The sequence below is a fragment of the Canis aureus genome, chromosome 12 (genome assembly GCF_053574225.1).
Source record: "Canis aureus isolate CA01 chromosome 12, VMU_Caureus_v.1.0, whole genome shotgun sequence".
Lineage (NCBI taxonomy): Eukaryota > Metazoa > Chordata > Mammalia > Carnivora > Canidae > Canis > Canis aureus.
Window position 1 is genome coordinate 30,249,161 of NC_135622.1, and position 20,021 is coordinate 30,269,181.

The window sequence follows — 20,021 nt, forward strand, 5'->3', positions numbered from 1 at the left end:
TTTGACTATGTGGTGACCAACCCACACACACACCCTCCCCCGCAATTCTGCTCACTCCTCTACATATGGAATGGCTGTGGAAGGGGCTAGATACGAAATTTCAGATTAATCACCCCACCCCATCCCTGACTCCAAGTGCCATAGGCTCCCCCTCAGCCCTACTCTGTGGCCACTGCCACCAGTGTCACTCTGGGCAGCCTTGAGGACACATTTTTTTTTTCCGCCACTCCTGGAACCCCTGGTGTTGTAACCCCAGCCTAGAGCCAGGCCTCGTATTTATAGCCCACGGCTCTGCAGGAGATCCTCTGTATAAATAAGCATCAAGCCACCTCTGAAAGTAGGGCTCCTCCAAAGGATCCCACCTGGAGGCAGCGCGCACATTGGGCCTTCCCGCCTGCTCATCTTCGTGGAACCAGACCAGAACCGGGGACTGACTGCTCAGTGCCTACATGGTCTCACCCTGATCCAGGCTCGCACAGAAGTGGAGGGGCTCCTCCATCCAGGGCTGTCCCTGCTTCCTGCCATCCTACTCTGCTCCTTTCTAAGTCCACGTGCCCCTAGAGCTGATGGTGGGAGAGGACAACCAGCCTCTCTTACCTCTCTGGAGACAGATTTTATGGATGCATCCCCCACCCGCTGGCTGGGCTGAGCCTGGGCCTGTGGTTGCCAGAGCCGGAGGAGTCTCAGGAGCCCCTTCCCTGAGGAAGGACTGAAGGACCGCTTTCTCACCCTCTCCATACTCAGACCCGGGGGCTCTGTGGGTATCTCCCCAGACACTGCAGTCAGCATCAGCCCTGTGTTTCCTGACCCAACTTTTCCTTGAAAGGCACCAGGACCCCCAAAGGAGCTGCAGTTGGGGCTGCTCAGACTCTCTCCCCTGCCCCTTCCTCCCCACTTGGGCCTTTGCAAGGCTTCCCAGTCAGCTCTTCCCAAACTAGAAGAACGCTTCCTGGGGCATGGGGGTGGCCCTGGATCAGGGGAGGAGTGACAATGGAGGGTGATGACCTTCTATTGCCATTCCATTCCACCAGGGCTGGCCGACCTCAATCCCAGACCCAGAGCCTCCAGCAGCAGGAGCCGCCTTAATGCATCCCCAGCCACCTGCGGCAGGAGAAGAAAACCGTGAGGGGCACGGGCCACCTTCCTGGCCCCACCAGGAAGGTGGTGGTCTCTGACCATTCCTGAGCTCCCACATCTCCAATCCTTCTCAGGAGCTTGTTGTTCCTTCTGTGCTTGGTGAGCCCTCTCCAAGGCCCTCACCTCTCACCCTTCGCCCTCCCAGGGAGAAAGAGGTACCCCAATGTCCATGTTCTTTGACTCCACGTACACAGTGCCACTTTCACACTCAGATGTACTGAGGTGGTGGCATATGGCTTTGCCGTATCACTCTCCACCCCGACTTGAGCACTACATCCTTTCTCTGTCCCTAATACTGGCCAAGATTGCTAAATGATGAGGGGGAGTGGCAGTCTGGCATCAGTGGATGACATAACACAAACCTCTCTCAGGTAGTGTCCAGATGAAGGTGTCCCTAAGGGATGCCCTCGGAATGGGGGTGAAGGGGAGGTGACCTAGTACCATCTTTTCCAAAGAAACAGGGACAATGGTCCCATCCCTAGCTGTGGGAGACATGCCACCTTAGTTGAAAGCCCTGGGGCCACTTGTCCAGGCCTGAGAGAAAAGAGTGGCCCCAGATTCTCCTGTGCCAGGGCTCCATAGGGAGGATGCCCACTTGGGCTTCACACTCTAGCTCTCCCCAGAAGCCCCAGCCTTTCAAATCCCTAGGACCCTATCCTCCCTATCTTCCCAGACCCTTGAGTCATGCTCTCTATAATGCAAGTCCATCACCCTCTCCTCTATCTCACCTCACCTGACAAAACCCCAAGCCTGGGCAGACCTAAATCATCCTCCCTGCTTTTGCCAAAGCAGCTGCTTTTTCCGGAGCAAAACACTCACCGCATCAACTGGCCTTGCTTTAAAGTCATAACCACAAATCTCCAGACTTTCCTAGTGTGCTCACCTTTCCCCTTCAGAATCGGTATCCCACTCATCCTCCTCACCTGCACACCCTCCTCCACTCCAAGCTGTGACTTTGACCCAGACTTAGAAGATGAAATCCCTCAAACAGAAATTCACGACCCGCACCCCCCGCCAGCACCTACAACTGAGTTCCATCTCTGCTGGGAGGGCAAGACCTTTGCATGTGTCCCAAACCCTCTCCTGTCCTCCAGGACTCTACTCCTGCAATCATCACCCTCCGTTGTCACTCCTCCCCTGATCCGGGGCCACCCCCATGCCCCAGGAAGCCCTCTGTGCCCCCCTACAGCTGCTGCTATCTCAAAGTGTTCACTGCACTCTCTCCAATCCTCACATTCTCTCTTTAACCCTCCACTGGGTGTCTGCACCCTGTCCTCCACTGAATCTACTCCTGGTGGGTCATTCGCAACTCCATGCCATCAAGGGTGTCTTAATTTCTCAGCAACATTTTAGACAACAGACTGGTCCCTTCCCTGAGAACACTACAGGCTCCCTTCCTTCTCAACCTCCTTTTCTCCCCCAGATTCCCAATTGCCGATTCTCACTGATTTTATTTTGCCCTTTCTCCTCCAAGGACATTTGGCAATCCAGTACCTGGAAACATTCCTGATGGTCACAACAAAAAGAAGGGGGATGGTACTGGCATCTTGTGGGTAGAAGCCAAGGATGCTGCTGAACAACTTACAAAATACAGGACCACCCCCACAACAATTATAAGGCACAAAAACACTACTAATGCTGCCCTAATGTTGCAGCACCCTTGTTCAGTGCTAGGGTTCCTTTTTCCCATTTTATTCTGGACCCAAACTCTCTTTAGTAATTTCATCCAGGCCTATAACTCCCTCTAGATGCTAAGGACTCCCCGAAGTATATTTCCTGCCCTGAACTCCAGGTTCATTCAGCCCACACACTCCCTCACTTACCCTGAGGGCTCTATGCTGTATGTGGTGTCCCCACCTGTACATCCAATAGCAAATCTGGTTGCCTCAACCTCCAAAACATGCTCCAAAAGCATTCACTCTTCCCCTTTCCATACCCCATCACTCTGGTTTGCACAACTGTAGTCCCTTCCACCTGTTCTCCCTGTTTCCAGTCAATTCTCCATGGAGCACATAGGATGATTTTTAGGAGCTTAGAGCTCATCACTTCCCTCCTTAAAATCTTCTAGCAACTGCTCCCTGTTGCTCTTGGAATAAAATCATCCCTCTCCAACCCTGCCCTGCCCACCTCCTTCCACCTCACTTCATCCCTCCACTCATACCTTAACTCCCTCCTGCCTCAGGGCCTTTGCACTGACTAGTTCCTTGGATTTTTTTTTTAATTTTTATTTATTATAGTCACACACAGAGAGAGAGAGAGGCAGAGACACAGGCAGAGGGAGAAGCCGGACCCATGCACCGGGAGCCCGACGTGGAATTCGATCCTGGGTCTCCAGGATCGCGCCCTGGGCCAAAGGCAAGCGCCAAATCGCTGCGCCACCCAGGGATCCCCCTTGGATTTTTTTTTCACGGTGTAGTCTCCATCATTCAGGTCCCAGTGAAATGCCAACAACCTAAAGGAATATCCCCCTTCCCCCCATCACTTATCAATCCCTGAGGACTTATTTACTGTCCATCCTTCTCCCACCCCCCAAATAAACTCCACAAGAGGGGCACCTGGGTGGTTCAGGTCATGATCCCAGGTTCCTGGGATGGAGGCCTCCCCATCGGGCTCCCTGCTCAGTTGGGAGCCTGTTTCTCCCTCTCTCTGTACGCTCTCGTGCTCACTCTTTCAAAATCTTAATAAACTCCACAAGAATGGAAACCTTGCCTTGCTCACTGGGTTAATCCCAATGGCAAGAGCATAGCCAGCCTGGCACCTAATTCAATAGATTCTGTCGAATGAATAAATAGGTGGTTGGGGGATTAGGGAATAGGCCAGAGAGCCTGAGATGGGTTGCTAGCCACCGGGTTCCAGTTAACAGCCCATGGCTTCATCCCTAGCATACCCCACCCCCCTTCCAGGACTTCAGAGGCTGAGCCAAGGCTGGACCATAGGGGCAGGGTTGGGCTAGTGGACTAGGCCTGGAGAATGGGGTCTGTAGTGCTAGGTGACTTTTGGGGGGGGGGGGGGAGACAAGGACAGCCTCATCCCTGATCACCCCCAAAGATGAGGGAGGAAACACTCTTGCCCTTGAGCCATGAGGCTTGGCCAGCCCCTCCACCCAAAAGAACCCAAATTTTGGAGAATCCAAAAGCCACATCCTAATGGAGGCTAATGATGCACAGCTTCTGAGAGCTAGGAGGGCCTCACAGGACACAGAACACTTCACCTCCTCTGACCCAGTGTGGTCACCAAGAATGCCCAGCCCTGCACCAGAGGTCTCTACTTTGAGATCCATAGGTGGTCTCTAAGGTGGTAAGGCAGTCACTTGTTTCTCTGATAAATGGGGGCACTACATATACTCTCAATGTTTGCTTGGGAATCTCCCAGGGGAGCTGTCACCATGCTAGGAACATGGCTAGATACTCCCAGCACCCACCCACTCTAAACTCACCCAGACAATACTCTCAGGTCCAGAGGAAGGTAGAGGGACAGTGTGTTCCCCACCCATGACCTTTCCCTGCTGCTAATCCCTGAGACCAGGACCCTGTTCAGTCTGAGAAAAATCCCTGGTTGAAGACTGAAACCCAAGATAGATGGAGGGCAAGAGGCTCCAGCCTCCTGCACACAAGCCCTCATATCCCCTGGCTCAGCCCAGGGGCTGGCAAAGGCCAAGCCCTCCCCAGAACCAAAGCACTGCAAGCCTCAGCCCTGCTCCCCCAGCCATGTCCACCTGTTTCCCAGAGTGGGTATAACCACCAGAGGGCCCCTCCCAGGTCAGCAGGATTAAATGCACTCACACGTAGCCCAGTACCTGGCTCCTGGAGCAAGTACCCAATTTTATTTCTACCTTCTCCCCAGAATATCAGAGGCACTGGGCCCCATAGGGCAAGGACACAGGCTCCTACTTCCCTCCTACTCCAACTGGGGCTCCCAGCAGGCCACAAGAATACTTTCTCCCCAGGGCCAGAGACCTTCTTCACTCTTGGGATAGCCTTCCCCCAGGAAGCCAGGAGCTAAGGGTAGGGCTTTGCTAAAGGAAGAACAGTAGGTTGACCCCTCCACCCCCCAACCCCCACCTACTTCCTCCCCAGCCCCTTCCCACCTTCCAGGGCCTCCTCTGGCCAAGTCCCTGGCTGGTATGGGGGAAGGCTCCCAGGAACAGGAGAGCAAGGTAGAGAGGAACTTTGAATCCTGTGTCCAGGAGCCTCACATTCTGGCTGAGTTCCCCATTGTGCAGGGCTGGAGGGCTTCCACCCCTCCTTACCAGCCCATAGGGCGGCATCCCTGCAGCGGGAACCTTCCACCACTGCACGGGAGCAAGCAGAAAGTCTCATGGGGAGTGAGGCTGGAGGCTACAGCTGCAGGGTAATATTCCTAGCACCCAAACATCAGATGTGAGGCTGTTCCCCGGGTCCCAGCCATAGGCTCCCCCTAAGTTCAGGCCCAAGGGAGAGCTAGAGGCATTACCTTAGCATGCTAGGGGGCTGGGACTCCCCTAGAGGAGAATTCCCAGGGGCCTTCAGGGCTGGAACCTGCTTCAGCCAGGCCTCTCTAGACCCCTGGTCTCCTGGAGAGTATCACCTCCCCTTTCCAGCAGCCTCCAGGGCTAGGGCAGAAGTTGAGAGCAGGCACAGCCAGTCTCTTGTGAGGCCTGCCTTCTCCTGATAGACCTAGAAGTCCCCTTTGTCCCCTAGATCCTTCAGGAGAATATATAGAAAAGGAAGGTGCAGAGGGAGAGTCCTAGACCTCAGAGATGGTAGCCAGATTGGGGCTGAAAGGGTACTGCCCAGTAAGGCCAGGAGTTACACAACCCAGCTACTCTAGACAGAAGATGCCCTTCCCACTTGGGGACAGAAGCCACAGGCTTGACCTCTGGGCATCCCCCTGAAAGGACTTTCAGGTACACGAGCTCCTGGCAGAGCCGAGTTCCCTAAAGCATCCTGGTTGGGCATCAGCTGGTCTTCTGCTTCTGGAGCTGTGGTTGGGGGTACAGAGGGCACTTGGGCCAGCCAGGAGGTCTCTAGAGAAATCCCAGGAACACCTGCTCCAGGCTGTGAGTTTAGGGAGGAAGGTGGGATCTGAAGCAGCCCTGCAGAGGCCTCCCCACCCACCTCCCTCAGCGCAGGGGGCTCCCAGCTACGGGGGCTCTCTCTGGGCACTGCAACCACACGCTGGCCTCTTGCCTTGGAGCCACTGGGGTCGGGGCTCCCAGATTGTGCCAACAATGCCTTCAGAAGCTGCTGCAGGTATGGTCTAGAGGCAGGAGTAGGGCTCCTAGCATCGCTGTGGGGCTGGAACCCTGAAGCAGGAAAGACAGGAGGTTATGTGCCAGAATCACAGAAAGAAAACATGTGGCCCAGCTATAGAAAGCTGGAGCCATCTTCAGTTTTATTCACAGGTCTAGCTCAGCTCAGAACCTGCCACACCCCTGCTAGGACCTAAATTCTCAATTCCCAACTTAAAGGTCTACTGAACCATCCCTTTCCCTCCCCTCCTGGCTCATGAGTCGCCACCAGAAAGTCAGGCCCCAGGGGTCTTCCATGACCTCCTGCCCATACCCCAAGCTGCTGATGGTCAACTCACCAGATAGTTGAGGGCTGATAGCACTGCGGCCCTCACTAGCCCAATACCTCCTAAGACCCTCCGTACTGAGCAACACCATGCCTCTCACCCCCCATTTGACGCCTCCTACAGAACTTCTCCCACATGTGCAACCCCCTCCATCACCATCAGGCACATGCATTCAGGAGGACGGGTCCTCCTTGCTCTTCACTGCCACTCCTGGGCCATGGCTGTTGCTGTTCCTTTGTAGAACTCCTCTTCCTAAGCCTAGGTTATCTGGCCAGGCCCCTCCACCCTCTCGGTGCTGCCTCTCACCCCTGTCACACCTGCCCATGCACCAAAGGCTTCACGAGGAACCCAGTCTTCCATCAACAGACACTGACTGTATCAGAGCTGACATGCTGCAACCAGAGACTCTTCTCCCTCTTCGTCGCAATGACCTCAGCTCATTCCCTCCCCCAGACCTGGGAAATACCAGAAACCACCACTGCAGAAGTCTCAGTGCCTGGTAGCCCACTCCTGTACGTCCAGCCCACTTGTTTAAATATCACACCTCTACAGCCCCACTGAGCTCATGGACCCCAAGGTCTTCCTGCTCTACCACCTTTTCACTTCTAGACCATTCTCTGCACCTGACTCGGGCTCCAGAGTCCTCACTACAATTATTCCTCAAGTACCTTCCTCTGTCACACCCGCCCACAAAACCCCAGTCCTGAAGAACCAAGTTGCTAACCTATGCCATGCCTCCACCTGGCTGCCAGCTGCCCCAGCACCACCCACAGCCCCACAGGGGATCTCTAACTGGTTTCTTCTGCTGCCTAGTCAGCAGCATCACACCTTTCCCTTCACATCCATCCCCCCTCTCCCCAACCTCTAGGCTAGTGACTTCATGTCATGCTTTGTGGCCAAAGTCCTCCAAAGCCCATGCATCTGCACATCAAGATCCACATGCAAAGTTAGGTCTGCTCCTGTCTTCCTTCTCATTAGGTCCAAGGAAGCTCAGATATATTCTTGGAGACCTATCCACCAAGAGCAGCCCCTACCTAAATGTTTTAGATATTCTTCCCTCCACCCTCTGAATCCATCCTTTTTCCTTTTTCAATGGGTCATCATCTCAGCATCCAAACATACTTGAATGTCTACCATCATTATAAACCTTCTCTTGACCCACAGCCCCTTCCAGCCACCTCCCAATTCCATTACTCATGGTAGTTACCCACAAAGCTCTTGCCACATCTATTATTTTTAACTAAAAAAATAAAAAAGCATATAATATTTGATAGTATGTATGGGAAAGAACAGCATAGGAAATGGTGCTTAGAACTACTGGATAGTCCCACGCAAAAGATTTAGGATTAAATCTTCATGACTTTGGGTTAGGCAAAGGCTACTTAGTTAGAATAGCAAAGGCACAGTTAAAGGATGGAGAAGTTAGACCCCCATTGAAATTAAAAAGGTCAGTATTCAAAGGACACCATCAACCTATAGAGAGAAAGTTTGATAAGGGACGTGTATCTAGAATACACAAAGAAATCCTATAACTCAGCAACAGACAACCCAACCCAAATGAAAAACATGCAAGAAGATTTAAACAGATTTCTTGAGGATATACAGATGACCAATAAGCATAAAGAGATCATTAGGGAAATGCAAATCAAAACAAGATATCACTTCATTCCCACTTAAGATGGATATAATCTGAAGAATAGATAATAGCAAGTGTTGGCAAGGGCATGGAGAAATTTGAACCCTCATACACTGCCCATGGGAGTGAAAAATGATGCAGCCAATTTGGAAAACAATCTGGAATTTAAGTCTGGAGTTACCATAGGACACAGCGATCTACTCCTAAGTGTATATCCAAAGGAGAAGACCTGTTCACATCAAGCCTTGTATATGAACATTCATAATAGCATTAATCATGATACCCAAAAAGGAGAAATAAACCAAATATCTTTCAACAAACATGTCCTATCCATACAATGGAGTGTCATTTGACAATAAAAGAACAAGGACTCATACAAGCTACAATACGGATGAGCCTTGAAAAGTGCTAAGTAAGAAGCCAGTCACAAAAGGTCATGTATTGTAGGATTCCATTTACATGAAATTTCCAGAATAGGCAAACCTAGAGAGACAGAATGTAAATGGACGGTTACCTAGAGCTGGGGTTGGGGGGTGCACGTGCAAGATGACCTAAGTGACGGAATATACACACTTCAACTTTAGAAGTTGCTGTTACCAAAGCAGTCATAGCAATTTAAACTCTTGTCAGGATATGAACATGATCATTATTCCATAATTCTTTTCTAGTATTTGGTGTTGTCAAGTTTGTAAACTTCTGCCATTTAAGGGGTGTAAAATGATAAGATTGTGGTCTTCATCTGCATTTCCTGAATTATGAATGAGGTTGAATATCTTGTGTTTACTTCTCATTTGGTTTCTTCTGTAAGATACTCATTAGGTCTCTTGCCTGTTTTTCTACTTTGTACTTCCAGGTTTTTTTATTATGCATATTATATAATATATATTATGTATTTTGGATACAACTAGCTATGGGTTACAAAAGTTCTCTTCTGATTTGTAACTTGTATTTTCATGGTCTTTTGATAAATAGTTATACTATATTTTAATAGTTGTTAACATTAATATTAATATTTCCAATTTTTTCATTTGCTTTTGTCTTAAGAAATTCTTACCTATCCTATGGTCCTGAAGATATTTTACTATGTTTTTTCCTAAACGTTTTTCTATTTATATGTAAGCCTTCTATATATCTGAAATGTATTTGTACATGAGGAGTTGGGTTTTTGTTTTTTTGTTTTTTTGTTTTTTTAAAGATAACTAGAGGCATTTAACAGCTAGTCTATTCTTTCCCTAATGATCATCAATGCCCCTTTATCAAAATTCCACCTCTTAGTAGGATTCATTTATGGACTTTCCATTGTTTTAATGGGCAGTTGTCTGTCCTTGCACCAGTGCTATGCATTTATAGAGCCATTTTATATACTATCATTTCAAGCCTACGTATATATATTTTATATGGGTTATGTTTCTATAAATGTATTTTATAAACTACATATCTTGATATCTGCTAGGACAAGTCCCTCTATTTTTTTTTCCCCCCAGAGTAGCTTCGCTATTATCTGCCTTTTGTGTTTTTATATAAATGTTTTTAATCACTTTGTCAAGATTGCCAAAAATCTTCTTGGGATTTTCAATGGGAATTGATTGAATCTATAGATCAGAATTGAGAGTTTTACATGGTCTTTCTATTAATGAACAGGATACATGTCTCTATGTATTTAGGAATCTTTAAGAATCTTTAAGGTTAATTTTTCATAGGGCAGCCCTGGTGATGCAGCGGTTTATCGCCGCCTGCAGCCCGGGGTGTGATCCTGGAGATCAGGGATGGAGTCCTTCCTGCATGGAGCCCGCTTCTCCCTCTGCCTGTGTCTCTGCCTCTCTCTCTCTCGCTCTCTCTGACTGAATAAATAAATCTTAAAAAAAAAAAAAAAAAAAAGAACTTTTTATATAACTTCTGTCAGTTTGATTCCTTGGGACATTATTACTATTATAATGGGTTTTTAAAAATTGATTTCCAACTATTGATATAGTCAATATAGAAGTTATAGTTCTATACATCTTATTTTTTTAAGATTTTATTGGAGGGGGAGGGGGGGAAGGGGAGGAGCAGGCTCCATGCAGAAAGCCCGATGTGGAACTCGATCCCGGGACTCCAGGATCATGCCCTAAGCCAAACGCAGACCCTCAACCGCTGAGCCACCCAAGCTTCCCTATACATCTACCTTTTAGAATTCTTATTGCTGGGGCACCCTGGGTGGCTCAGTTGAGCATCCCACTCTCGGTTTCAGCTAAGGTTCTGATCTTGGGGTCATGGTATCAACCCCCACATCAGGCTCAGTGAGAAGTCTGCTTGAGATTCATTCTCTCTCTCTGCCTCTCCCCTCCCAAATAAGTCTTTAAAGAATGAGATAAAATTCACATTGCTTATTTGTTGCTTTCAATGTAGATAACCATCATCTATGAGTAGTGAGTTTTTGCCTCCTTCCCAATCCTCAGAATTATTTCTCTTGCCATATTACCATGGCTAAGACCTTCACTGAACAGATGGGACAATAGTGGAAAAGCTTTTGATCCCGATTTTAGCAGTTTAACATTAAGTGATTTTTGCTCTGGGTTTTTGGTAGACCCCCACGTTAAAGTTAAGAAAGTGACCTCTACTCCTATTTAGAGTTTTTAATCATAAACGAGAATTTTCAAATGCTTTTTCTACATCTCCTGCAGTAAACCCCTGATGATTTTGCCCTGCTCACCTCTGCAACCTCAGTTCTACTTCTTCATCCTTATCGACACCACTTCAACATAGGAGCCTGCTCTAGATTACTCCCATCACTCTGCCCCACCCCATCACTCACCTCTCCCATGGGTGCCTTGACCACTTGGATTGCAGTCATAAAGCTTGAGTACTCGTGTGATGTCCGAGGTGCTCAGGTTCCATCGCTGGCCAATATGGACATTGGAAGCCCAGAGCGGTGTAATGGTGGGCAGCCCACGCCGGCTGAAGGCAAGCCTGAAACCCAGCAGGTGGGGACCAGAGTCCAGATCACACTGGGGGCTGGCAGGGCAGTGAAGGAAGGAAGAAAAGGAGAGGGGACCCTCACCTCCCATAGTGCATCACTGACGAGTAGTCATAGGGCACTAACATATTGCTGCTCCGAGATTTGATGAAGTTGATTTCAAAGCCTGGGAGAGAAAAAAACCAACCCACAAAATTTAGTGATTGGGGAAGAAGGCAGGGAGAATGAGGAGTGATCAGGGACCTCCAGCAATCTGTAACCTATTGAGCTGAGGGGTCCAAATCATAGCCAGATGTGTCCCCCCCACCCCAACCAAGTACTAGTCCTTGGTCCCCATCTCCTTTGTGCCTTCACTGCCTACTCTTCCTCTCTCCAGGAAGGATCCAGACCTCCACTAGCTGATGTGGAAGCACAGGAACCCCATGGCTTCCTAAAGAGTTCACTCTACTTGTTCCACTCAAGCTTATCTGTCTGCAACTATCTTTATAGAACCTATACTTTCCACCAAGTCACACACTACTCGGGGTCTTCAATGTCCCCTGCCCGCGAGATAAAGTACCGACCCTTCAATCCAGCGTTAGAGACCCATTAGCCCATCACCTGCCATTGAACTCCCACTCCCTAGCAGCAAGCCACCTTGTTCCTCTGACCAACAAACCCACTTCCCAGGTTTGAGTTCAACACTTCTCTACTGGCCAGGACACCCACTTTTTCCCCCCATCACTAGGATCCCCTAGGCCTGGGAGGGACAAGACTCCCTCCCTCAGCTGCTCTCCTGCCTTTCACAATGAGCCTCTGAAACGACAGATACACCTTCTGTATTTACTCCCCCAACCTTCCCAGGCCCAGCCAGCCTCTTCCACACCTGCCTCTAGAGAATTATTAATCCTTTCTATTAAAAGCCCCTAAGATATTAAACTGTTTTAAACAGGCAACATATTCATCTGGTTCAAAAGTCAAAAACTGTTGATCTATAATAAGCCTCCCACTCTATCCCCCTTCTGAGTTCCCACCCCCCACACACGAATTATGGTTATTAGTTTGTATATCTTAGCAATTTGTTCTGTACATAACTAATACCGATGTATTCTCATTTTTCTTCATTCTAATGGGGGAAATTGCTTAAGAAAACCATTTCAGTTTATGAGTGCTATTGGTTTTCTAATTCATTAATTTCTGTCTTTAACTTTATTCTCTCCTGCTTTACTTCTTGAAGATTGAAATGCTTAATTTTTTTTGTTTTATTGATATAAGTATTTTAGTCTACACATTTTCCCTGAGGGTTGTGTTAGCTGGGAACCATTGGTCCTAGTATGTTGGGTTTGTTTTTGTTTTTGTTTTAAGAATTCCTGTAATTCTTTAACCCTGGAACTAGAAGAAAAGATTGTTTTTTAAAACTCCTAAGTAGAAGACTGTTTTGGTTATTTTTATTTTATATCACAATCAAAACATTTGAATTAACTTTTTCAAATTTGAAGTTTTTCTATCATATGGTATGTTTTCCCAAGTATTCCAGGAGCACTTGGAAGGATTATAGTCTTTATTTTCAGGGTATAGTCACTATTATCACCCCTTTCCTTAGGCTAATTTCAAATCTCAAGTTTCATCCCTTGTCTCATTATAAGGTGCTAGCTAAGTCCCCCCAACAAGACACCCTTTCTCCGGGGCCCCATGCATGCTAGTCTCTTGAGTACCTTCTCCCATCCACTTCACCTGGCTCACCCACAACAGCAGCAGAGGTGCTCACGCCAGGAGCTCTCTGCTTACAGGAAGCCTTCCAAACCTTCCCCTTTACCCTCACATTCCCCCAGACCAAACTCCTGATCACCTATCTCCTCTGCTTCCCTCCTTCATGAGCCAATTGTCTCTATTCTCACCTCTTGACTCTGGCTGTCCCCCCACAAGGGAGAGATCCCACCATTACGGAGATCAGATGCCCAGCACTCCGTGCCACACCTAGCACACAGTTCCTGCTCACTGGCATCCAACACAGTGGCCCACTCCACAAGCCAGCGTCAGCTCTGCTACAGCCCACCTTTCAAGGATGTGGTCTCCCCACACTTCCTGTCCCATATGCCCATCAGTGCTCATCTCACAAGGACTGAGCCCCTGCTCTGCTGTCCTCAGCCTCTAGGATCAGACACTTGGCATACACAGCCTACTACTTCTAGAGCTCCTGTCTCGGCTCAACCTTTGCCGCTGGAACACAGCCCCTGCCCCACCCCCACACAGCTATGTCTGGCACATGCAGGACTGCTAGTTGAATACACAGTGAACAAGCATAAAAGGATACCACTAACTCCATCCTCAGGTAACTGGCTGTGTTTGTGAAAAAAAGAGGTGACACAAAGCAATATAGTGATGCCCTAGCTCAGGCAGGACTATGGGCAGACAGATGGAAGGCTTGGAGCCCAGAGCAGTAGTATCTGGACCACCTCCAGGTCTCCAGAGAAGCAGGAGCCCCACCTGCCCCCATGGTAGACAGGTAGGTGGTGGGAAAGCTATATAACCTCTTTGGAAGGGGCCTGCAATTCAGGCCTGGCCTATGTCCTCTACCCCCAGGATCCCAGGGTCAGTTTGTGCTGTACACGATTTGGCTTACCTGGGATGATCTCATTCCAGTTGATACGAATGTACTGGTCCCGATCAGCCCGTGAGTGCTCATGCCAGAAGCCCAGCACATGCATGAGTTCATGCAAGACAATGCCTGGGCCTCTCTGGAGACAGGTAGGTGCCAAGGATACCACCTGCATCCCTCCACTGCGTCCCACACTGGAGAAACACCTGCAGGGCCACAAGGGAGCAATGGGTAGGCACCAGCCCCAAGATTCAGAGCATACCTAGGCCCTTCTCACTCTCCCCGCCCTCCCCCCCCCTCCCCGCCCCAGTCCCAGGATGAATGAGCACCAACAGGTAGTCCCTATCCTGCGTGCTGGTCCCAGGCTTGCAGTTCCCAAGTCTATTCACTGCCATCCATGAAATAGGGGTCTTGGAATCCCATTCCCAGCCTGGGGTGCAAGAAGATGTAGGAATAGGGAGGAGCACCAATGATGGTATAGCAGCTCATTGAATGAACATCCCCATGCAAGGGTCCCCAAGTCAAAGCTTTCACACAGGATCTTAGGTCCCTAACAAGCTAGAAAATGGGTGTTTCCATCATCCCCATTTCACTGACAAGGCAGGAGAGCCTCAGAAGTTAAGGCACTTGCCCAGTGTCGGTGTAAGGCACCTGCCCTACAGGACCCAGATCCAAGGCCAAGTGGGTCCCAGAAAAGTCACACCCATTCACCAGACCACGAAGTCCCCTCAGAGAAGGGATTTTGTGAGGAGGGTCAAGCACCTCATGTTCCCGTCCCTCTCCACCCTAGGTCCAGCTCACACCCGGCAAACCACTCAGTGGGCAGGGTGGCTTTGGACCTAGGAAGACAGGCCCAGAAACAGGTTTTCAACAATGGCTTCGGTAAATCCAGGCTGAACTCCAAAGAAAGCAGAACTCCCCCACTGTGTGACCATGCCCAAGCATGCATACACATGCCCAGGAACACTTACCCAGACATGGGGATAATGGAAATGAAGTCTCTCTGGCCCTCGTAGGCGACAAACCTGATGCACGTCAAGCGCTCAAACTCTGCAAATGCCTTCAGGAGGACCTCACGGCTGGGTTTATCTGGGAAGGTGACATCCTGGCTGATCCTCCAGCAGAGACCCCAAAGCCCTATGACCCCTCGGAAGGCCACATGCAGGATAGGAATGGAACCTCCAGTCACTCTTCCAAGATAGAATGTCAAGAAAGGGCAGCCTGGGTGTCACAGGAGGAGGGGGGGTAACAGGGGAAGCTGGGTCCCAGACAGGCCCTGTGCAACCTTGGGTGGGTCCCTTCCTCTGGAAGCAGAGGCAATAGTCCTTTTTTTTTTTTTTTCCTTTTTAAATTTATTTATTCATGATAGTCCCACAGAGAGAGAGAGAGAGAGAGAGAGAGAGAGAGAGAGAGAGAGAGAGGCAGAGACACAGGCAGAGGGAGAAGCAGGCTCCAAGCACCGGGAGCCCGATGTGGGATTCGATCCCGGGTCTCTAGGATCGCACCCTGGGCCAAAGGCAGGCGCCAAACCGCTGTGCAACCCAGGGATCCCGGCAATAGTCCTTATATGTACCCCCAACAGCTCTTCCAGGCTTTTAGCCCTCCTAGCCCCCCGGGGCCCTCGGGAATAAAGGCTTCTTGTGGAAGGGCTCTTTGGTGGTGAAGGTAACTAGAGGCAGAGGAGAGAAGACCAGAGAGGAGCCCAGACTACAGAGGGGAGTAGAGGCTGGCCCGCAGCTCCCAGGACTGAGCGCACATGCCCACTCACCATACTTGCTGGAGAGCAGGAAGGGGACCTCTACAACCTCCCCGTTCTTAGGCCACTTGTTGCTGGTAGTGGAAAACAGCCGGAAGGGACTCTGAAGAGAGAGGACGGCTCAGGGACCCCTGGGCACAGGCCAGCCAAGCTTCCTGCCCCCCAGAGGTGCCACATCTCAGGCCACAAGAACCCTAAAGATGTGAGAAGCAGGACGCAGGTATGGGGCAGGGGTGGGGGGGGGGACAGATGGGTGGGATATCCAGGCCTGCTAGGAGAGTCAGGATACACAGCAGGACCATTTGTTCTACAGAAGAAAACTAACTTATTCTGTCAAAGGGAACAAAACATTTGTTCCTAGAGAGGCTGACAGGAGCACCAGCTGGTGGGGGGGGGGGGGTGCTGGTTCAGAAAAGCTCAGAGCTCCAGCAGCAGCCCCATCCTTCCTGAAACACAGCAGTCAGCCAAGCATCCCTGAATGTCCAAAGACCAGGAAGGGTCCTTGTAACACTGATGTTAGGGTGACGCTCCTGGCCTTAGCAACTCCTTTTTCAACTCTTCTGCCAACCAAAAAACCCTTTGAAGCAGAGGCTTTATGGCACCCCAGTGGGTCCTGCCCCACTGGCTACCACGGGTTTTACTGGATTCTGCTCTTACTCCTTTGTCCTCACTGGGTGACCAAGAACAGGGCCTCGCTCCACCCACCACCCCCAGCCCAGCCCCTGGCTCTTCAGCCCAGCCTCATGCTGCGCCATCAGTGGGCCACCTCCAAACAGCAGGATGGTCTTGCTCTCACCAGGTAGCTGTCCTGTTCAGGAAGATATTTCTGCCACCCAGTGTCTTAAAAGATGGCCCTGTTCTCCTGAACACAGTGCATTCTTGTCTCCCTGGCAAGTCACCCCAATTCCCATCAGCCTTCTCCCTTTCTGACTCTACCCCTCACTTCCCACCAGGACGGGGCCCCTGCATTACTTCCCCAGACCATGGCTACCACCCCCAGTGTTCACCACCACCACTTCCCCACAGCCCCACCAGCCTCTCTGCCAGTCTGTGCTCAGCTCTTCATTCCAATACTTTCTGAGCACCTCCCCTGGACAGAGTACTGCTGGATCTTGAAGGCTCAAACTCCCTCCTTCAGGAAGCCCTCCCAGGCTGACTGCCATACCACTGCAGATGTTACCTTCCCTCCCATTCAGTCTGGCTAATTCCTTCTAGAATATTCACCATGACTTTAGCAAAAAGCTAAAGCTCTCTCAAGCTACAAGCCACAGAGATCGATTCCTCACATATCCCGCTCCCATGACACCAGAGGCTACACTCAAAGGCCTCTCATGCTATCTGTGAAATTATTCACACCCTTCTGTGTACATGCTCACACTCACTGGCCGAAGGATATCCCCCTCAAGGAGGAAGCTGCTTTCTGGAGTTTCCTCTGGGATGAGCCCTAGAAAGGGAGGGATGTGGGTAAGCCCATCCCCCCCCAGAATCCAGACTCTAGGGACAGGCCCAGAGTCTATCCTTCCTGACTCTGAAGCTGGAACTTCCCTGGGCCTGGAGGCTGTGTGACCTCAGGCAAGTCACACGGCCCCTCAGAGTCTCCAGTCCACAAACATGCATGAGGCTTCTCAGCCCAATCACAGCTCTCTTGCTAGAGCACAGTCCGTGGCTCCTCTAACCCATGCAAATCCAGTCCCAATTTTTCCCTTTACATTGGAGTCTCTCTGCTAATCAGGATCGGCCTTTTCTTCCAACTATCCCCTAGGTCATCCCCGCCTCCCCACTCTGGGAACATACCCTGGGCTCTCCTGTCCTTCCTCACCACCATCCTCCATCTAATTCCTACCTATCTGTGTGGTATTCAGGGCCCTCACAGTGACAGGTGACCAATTCCAGCTTGCACCACCACAGAAGGGCAGGGTCTGCTCCCACGAGCCTGGCCCTCTGGCTCTCCCCACTAACCCCCACCCCATGCCAGCATACCTCTACTGTTCTCTCCAGCCTCCATCTCTGCCACAGCTGGCAGCCCTTCTCCACAGCCTCGCTACTAAGAGGTCAGCCCTACGAGGAACCCTAGAAAAGGGTCTGGCCCTGAAGGTACATTAGGTTGGGCTCCCTAGATGCAGAGCCTAAACAGGGAAGTACCTGCGAGTGATTTATTGAGGGGGTGCTGGGGAAGTGGGGAAGACCCAGGCTCTGCTGGACTGCAGCCTCAGCCAGATCCCCCAGGAGCTCTGGACCCCAGATGGCACCAGACTTGTTCCACACTAAGGCAGTCCCTGTGGGTCGCCCTGGCAGGGGAGGGTAGCTTCCAGGGATCCCAGCAGGCCAAGGGCCCTCAGCTGTGAGCCCTAGCAGCCAGCACTCCCGGCAGCTGCGGGTGGCCTATGCTTCCCTGTAAAGGGCACCGTGGAGAGCTCTTGGGCCTCCCACAGCCCCGCCGGGGTATCCTCTGTGGTGCTGAAAAGTCAGTGCGGGAGAGCCTCAGACGGCTTCTAGCACCTCTGCTCTGGACCAGTCACAGTCACCGAAAGGTAGCACACTGCCCTGCCCCGCTCCCCAGTGCTGGGGCTCCCAGAGAAAGGGCAGAACTACGTGTGGGGAGATCCTCATCCCTCCAGGCAAGGTCACCCCTTGGTCCCCCTAACACTTCAGCTCCAGCCCCCAAATTCCAGTCTCCCCCCCTCCACCCCCCACAGCTTCATCCCAGGTTATCTATACATTCTCTATCTTCAGCTGAGATCCCCACTCAGGGAGGCTTGGGGCCTCGTGCTGCTTGGTCTACCCCCCCCCCCCCCCCAGCTCACACCCTCACACCTGCACACAATCCTGCCCCAGGTGGCTGCCATCTTTTCACACAATCCACTAATGACTTAGCTCAACACCACCTGAAGCAGCCCAAAGACCCATACTTCTATCAGGCCAGTTTTTAAAACCTAAGCTTTTCTCACTTCTGATAAAAGTAACAATCCAGTAGGGAGGATACAGAAATATGCACTTTTTAAGCATTGCCCACAGAGGGCGCCTGGGTGGCTCAGTTAAGCATCTGCCTTGGGCTCAGGTCCTGATCCCAGGGTCCTGGGATGGAGCCCCACATTGGGCTCCCTGCTCGGTAGGGAGCCTGCTTCTCCCTTTCCTTCTGCCCTTCCTCCCTGCTTATGCTCATTCTCTCTCACTCTCAAATAAATAAATAAAATCTTAAGAAAAAAAAAAAAACAACAACAGTTGTCCATAGAACTAAGAACCGCTAACCCAGTAAACTGGCACATTTCCAGCTTGTTCTACTCATCTGCATGTTCGGCATGGTCCTCACCACACTACAGGGACAATTTCAGAGCCCCTCCACCCCACAAGAAGACACAGTGACCTCACCTTGGTTAATCGCAGGGATGTCCTTGTCCCAGGACGTCTGGGTCTCCTCCTCAGGGTTGAGGTCCTCTGAGAAGCTGGTTCCACATGCTTCTGGGGAGCTAGAGACTGAGGGTGCTCCTAGGATCAGACCTGGCCCAGATAGGTGCATACACATGAGGCCCAAAGTGCCCTCATTAGTGAGAGAGGACAACAGGACATGGGGGAGGGGGGAGCCAGGCCCTTGACAAAGGCAGCTCTCCAGAAAGTAGCCTGGCCTCCCCTCAGTCCCAGATGGTGACAACACCTAGACAACTTTAAGGAAGGAGCTCCTTTAAGCGGACCAACATTGGGTTCTAAAAAGCAGCCCCAGGCCTGAGTAGCTAGCTGTGTGTATGAGATAGGGAGGGGAGCAGAAGGGAGGCAGGGAGAGGCCCCGGATGACAACACTGAAGGTGGTACAGGTAGCCTGGACCCTGTCCCGTGCCTCCCCTCTTAGCCCGAGCCTCTAGAAAACAGACTCGGGCTGGGCAAGCCTGGCACGCCAGCAGAACAAGGACATCCGGAGCACCACAGGGGCCACCTCCTGCCAGACGCCGCCGTAGGCTTTCAGGGTCTTCAGGAGGCCTCCCCTGGGCGCCCCTCGGAACTGGTTTCTGGGAACATCCGCAGCCCATTCTCTGAGCTATTCAGATCAATTCAGATCCCTGCGGGCTCCAGCCACACCCTGCTCGCCTCTACCCACAGGCACTTGGCATGGGCTGGAGCCAAAACTCGAGAAGAGAAAGACAAAGCACCCGACTTACCCGGCAAACAGAGCAGACCCATCACCCAAGGCCAGAGGCCTCCCATATTCACGCTGTCCGGTGGTCCCCACGGGCCCCGCTGCAAGCAGAAGCACAAACACCCAGCAGGGACAGGCCAGCCACCGCCACCACCACCCCCCTTAAATAGCAGCTTCTCCAGCCTCCACCTGGAACCCCACCCCAACCAATTCCACCTGCAGCCCTGTCTCAATCAACTCCACCTGGAGCCCTGCCCGCCCCTACCTGTGTCC

At 51.1% G+C, this 20,021-nt stretch overlaps 1 protein-coding gene across 1 annotated transcript; it reads right to left on the bottom strand.

Moving 5' to 3' along the window:
* Positions 1–5,163: 5,163 nt before the first annotated feature.
* On the bottom strand, positions 5,164–19,816 carry ASTL (astacin like metalloendopeptidase). The gene is made up of 9 exons (XM_077916038.1): positions 19,771–19,816; positions 18,989–19,117; positions 17,002–17,063; positions 15,632–15,722; positions 14,835–14,952; positions 13,888–14,069; positions 11,370–11,451; positions 11,124–11,278; positions 5,164–6,421 (listed from the first exon to the last, which is right to left on the bottom strand). Exons 1-9 carry the CDS (start codon positions 19,814–19,816, stop codon positions 5,943–5,945), a joined length of 1,344 nt encoding a protein of 447 aa, XP_077772164.1. The 3' UTR covers positions 5,164–5,942.
* Between the last annotated feature and the right edge of the window lie 205 nt (positions 19,817–20,021).

What these genes read in the sequence shown, in the direction of transcription:
- ASTL (XM_077916038.1), bottom strand. Translation starts at nt 19,816, where the DNA reads ATGGGAGGCCTCTGGCCTTGGGTGATGGGTCTGCTCTGTTTGCCGG. An exon ending in CTGGAATGAGATCATCCCAG is followed by an intron (nt 11,452 to 13,887) that starts GTAAGCCAAATC and finishes TTTCTCTCCCAG; the next exon opens with GCTTTGAAATCAACTTCATC. An exon ending in TCAGTGATGCACTATGGGAG is followed by an intron (nt 11,279 to 11,369) that starts GTGAGGGTCCCC and finishes GCTGGGTTTCAG; the next exon opens with GCTTGCCTTCAGCCGGCGTG.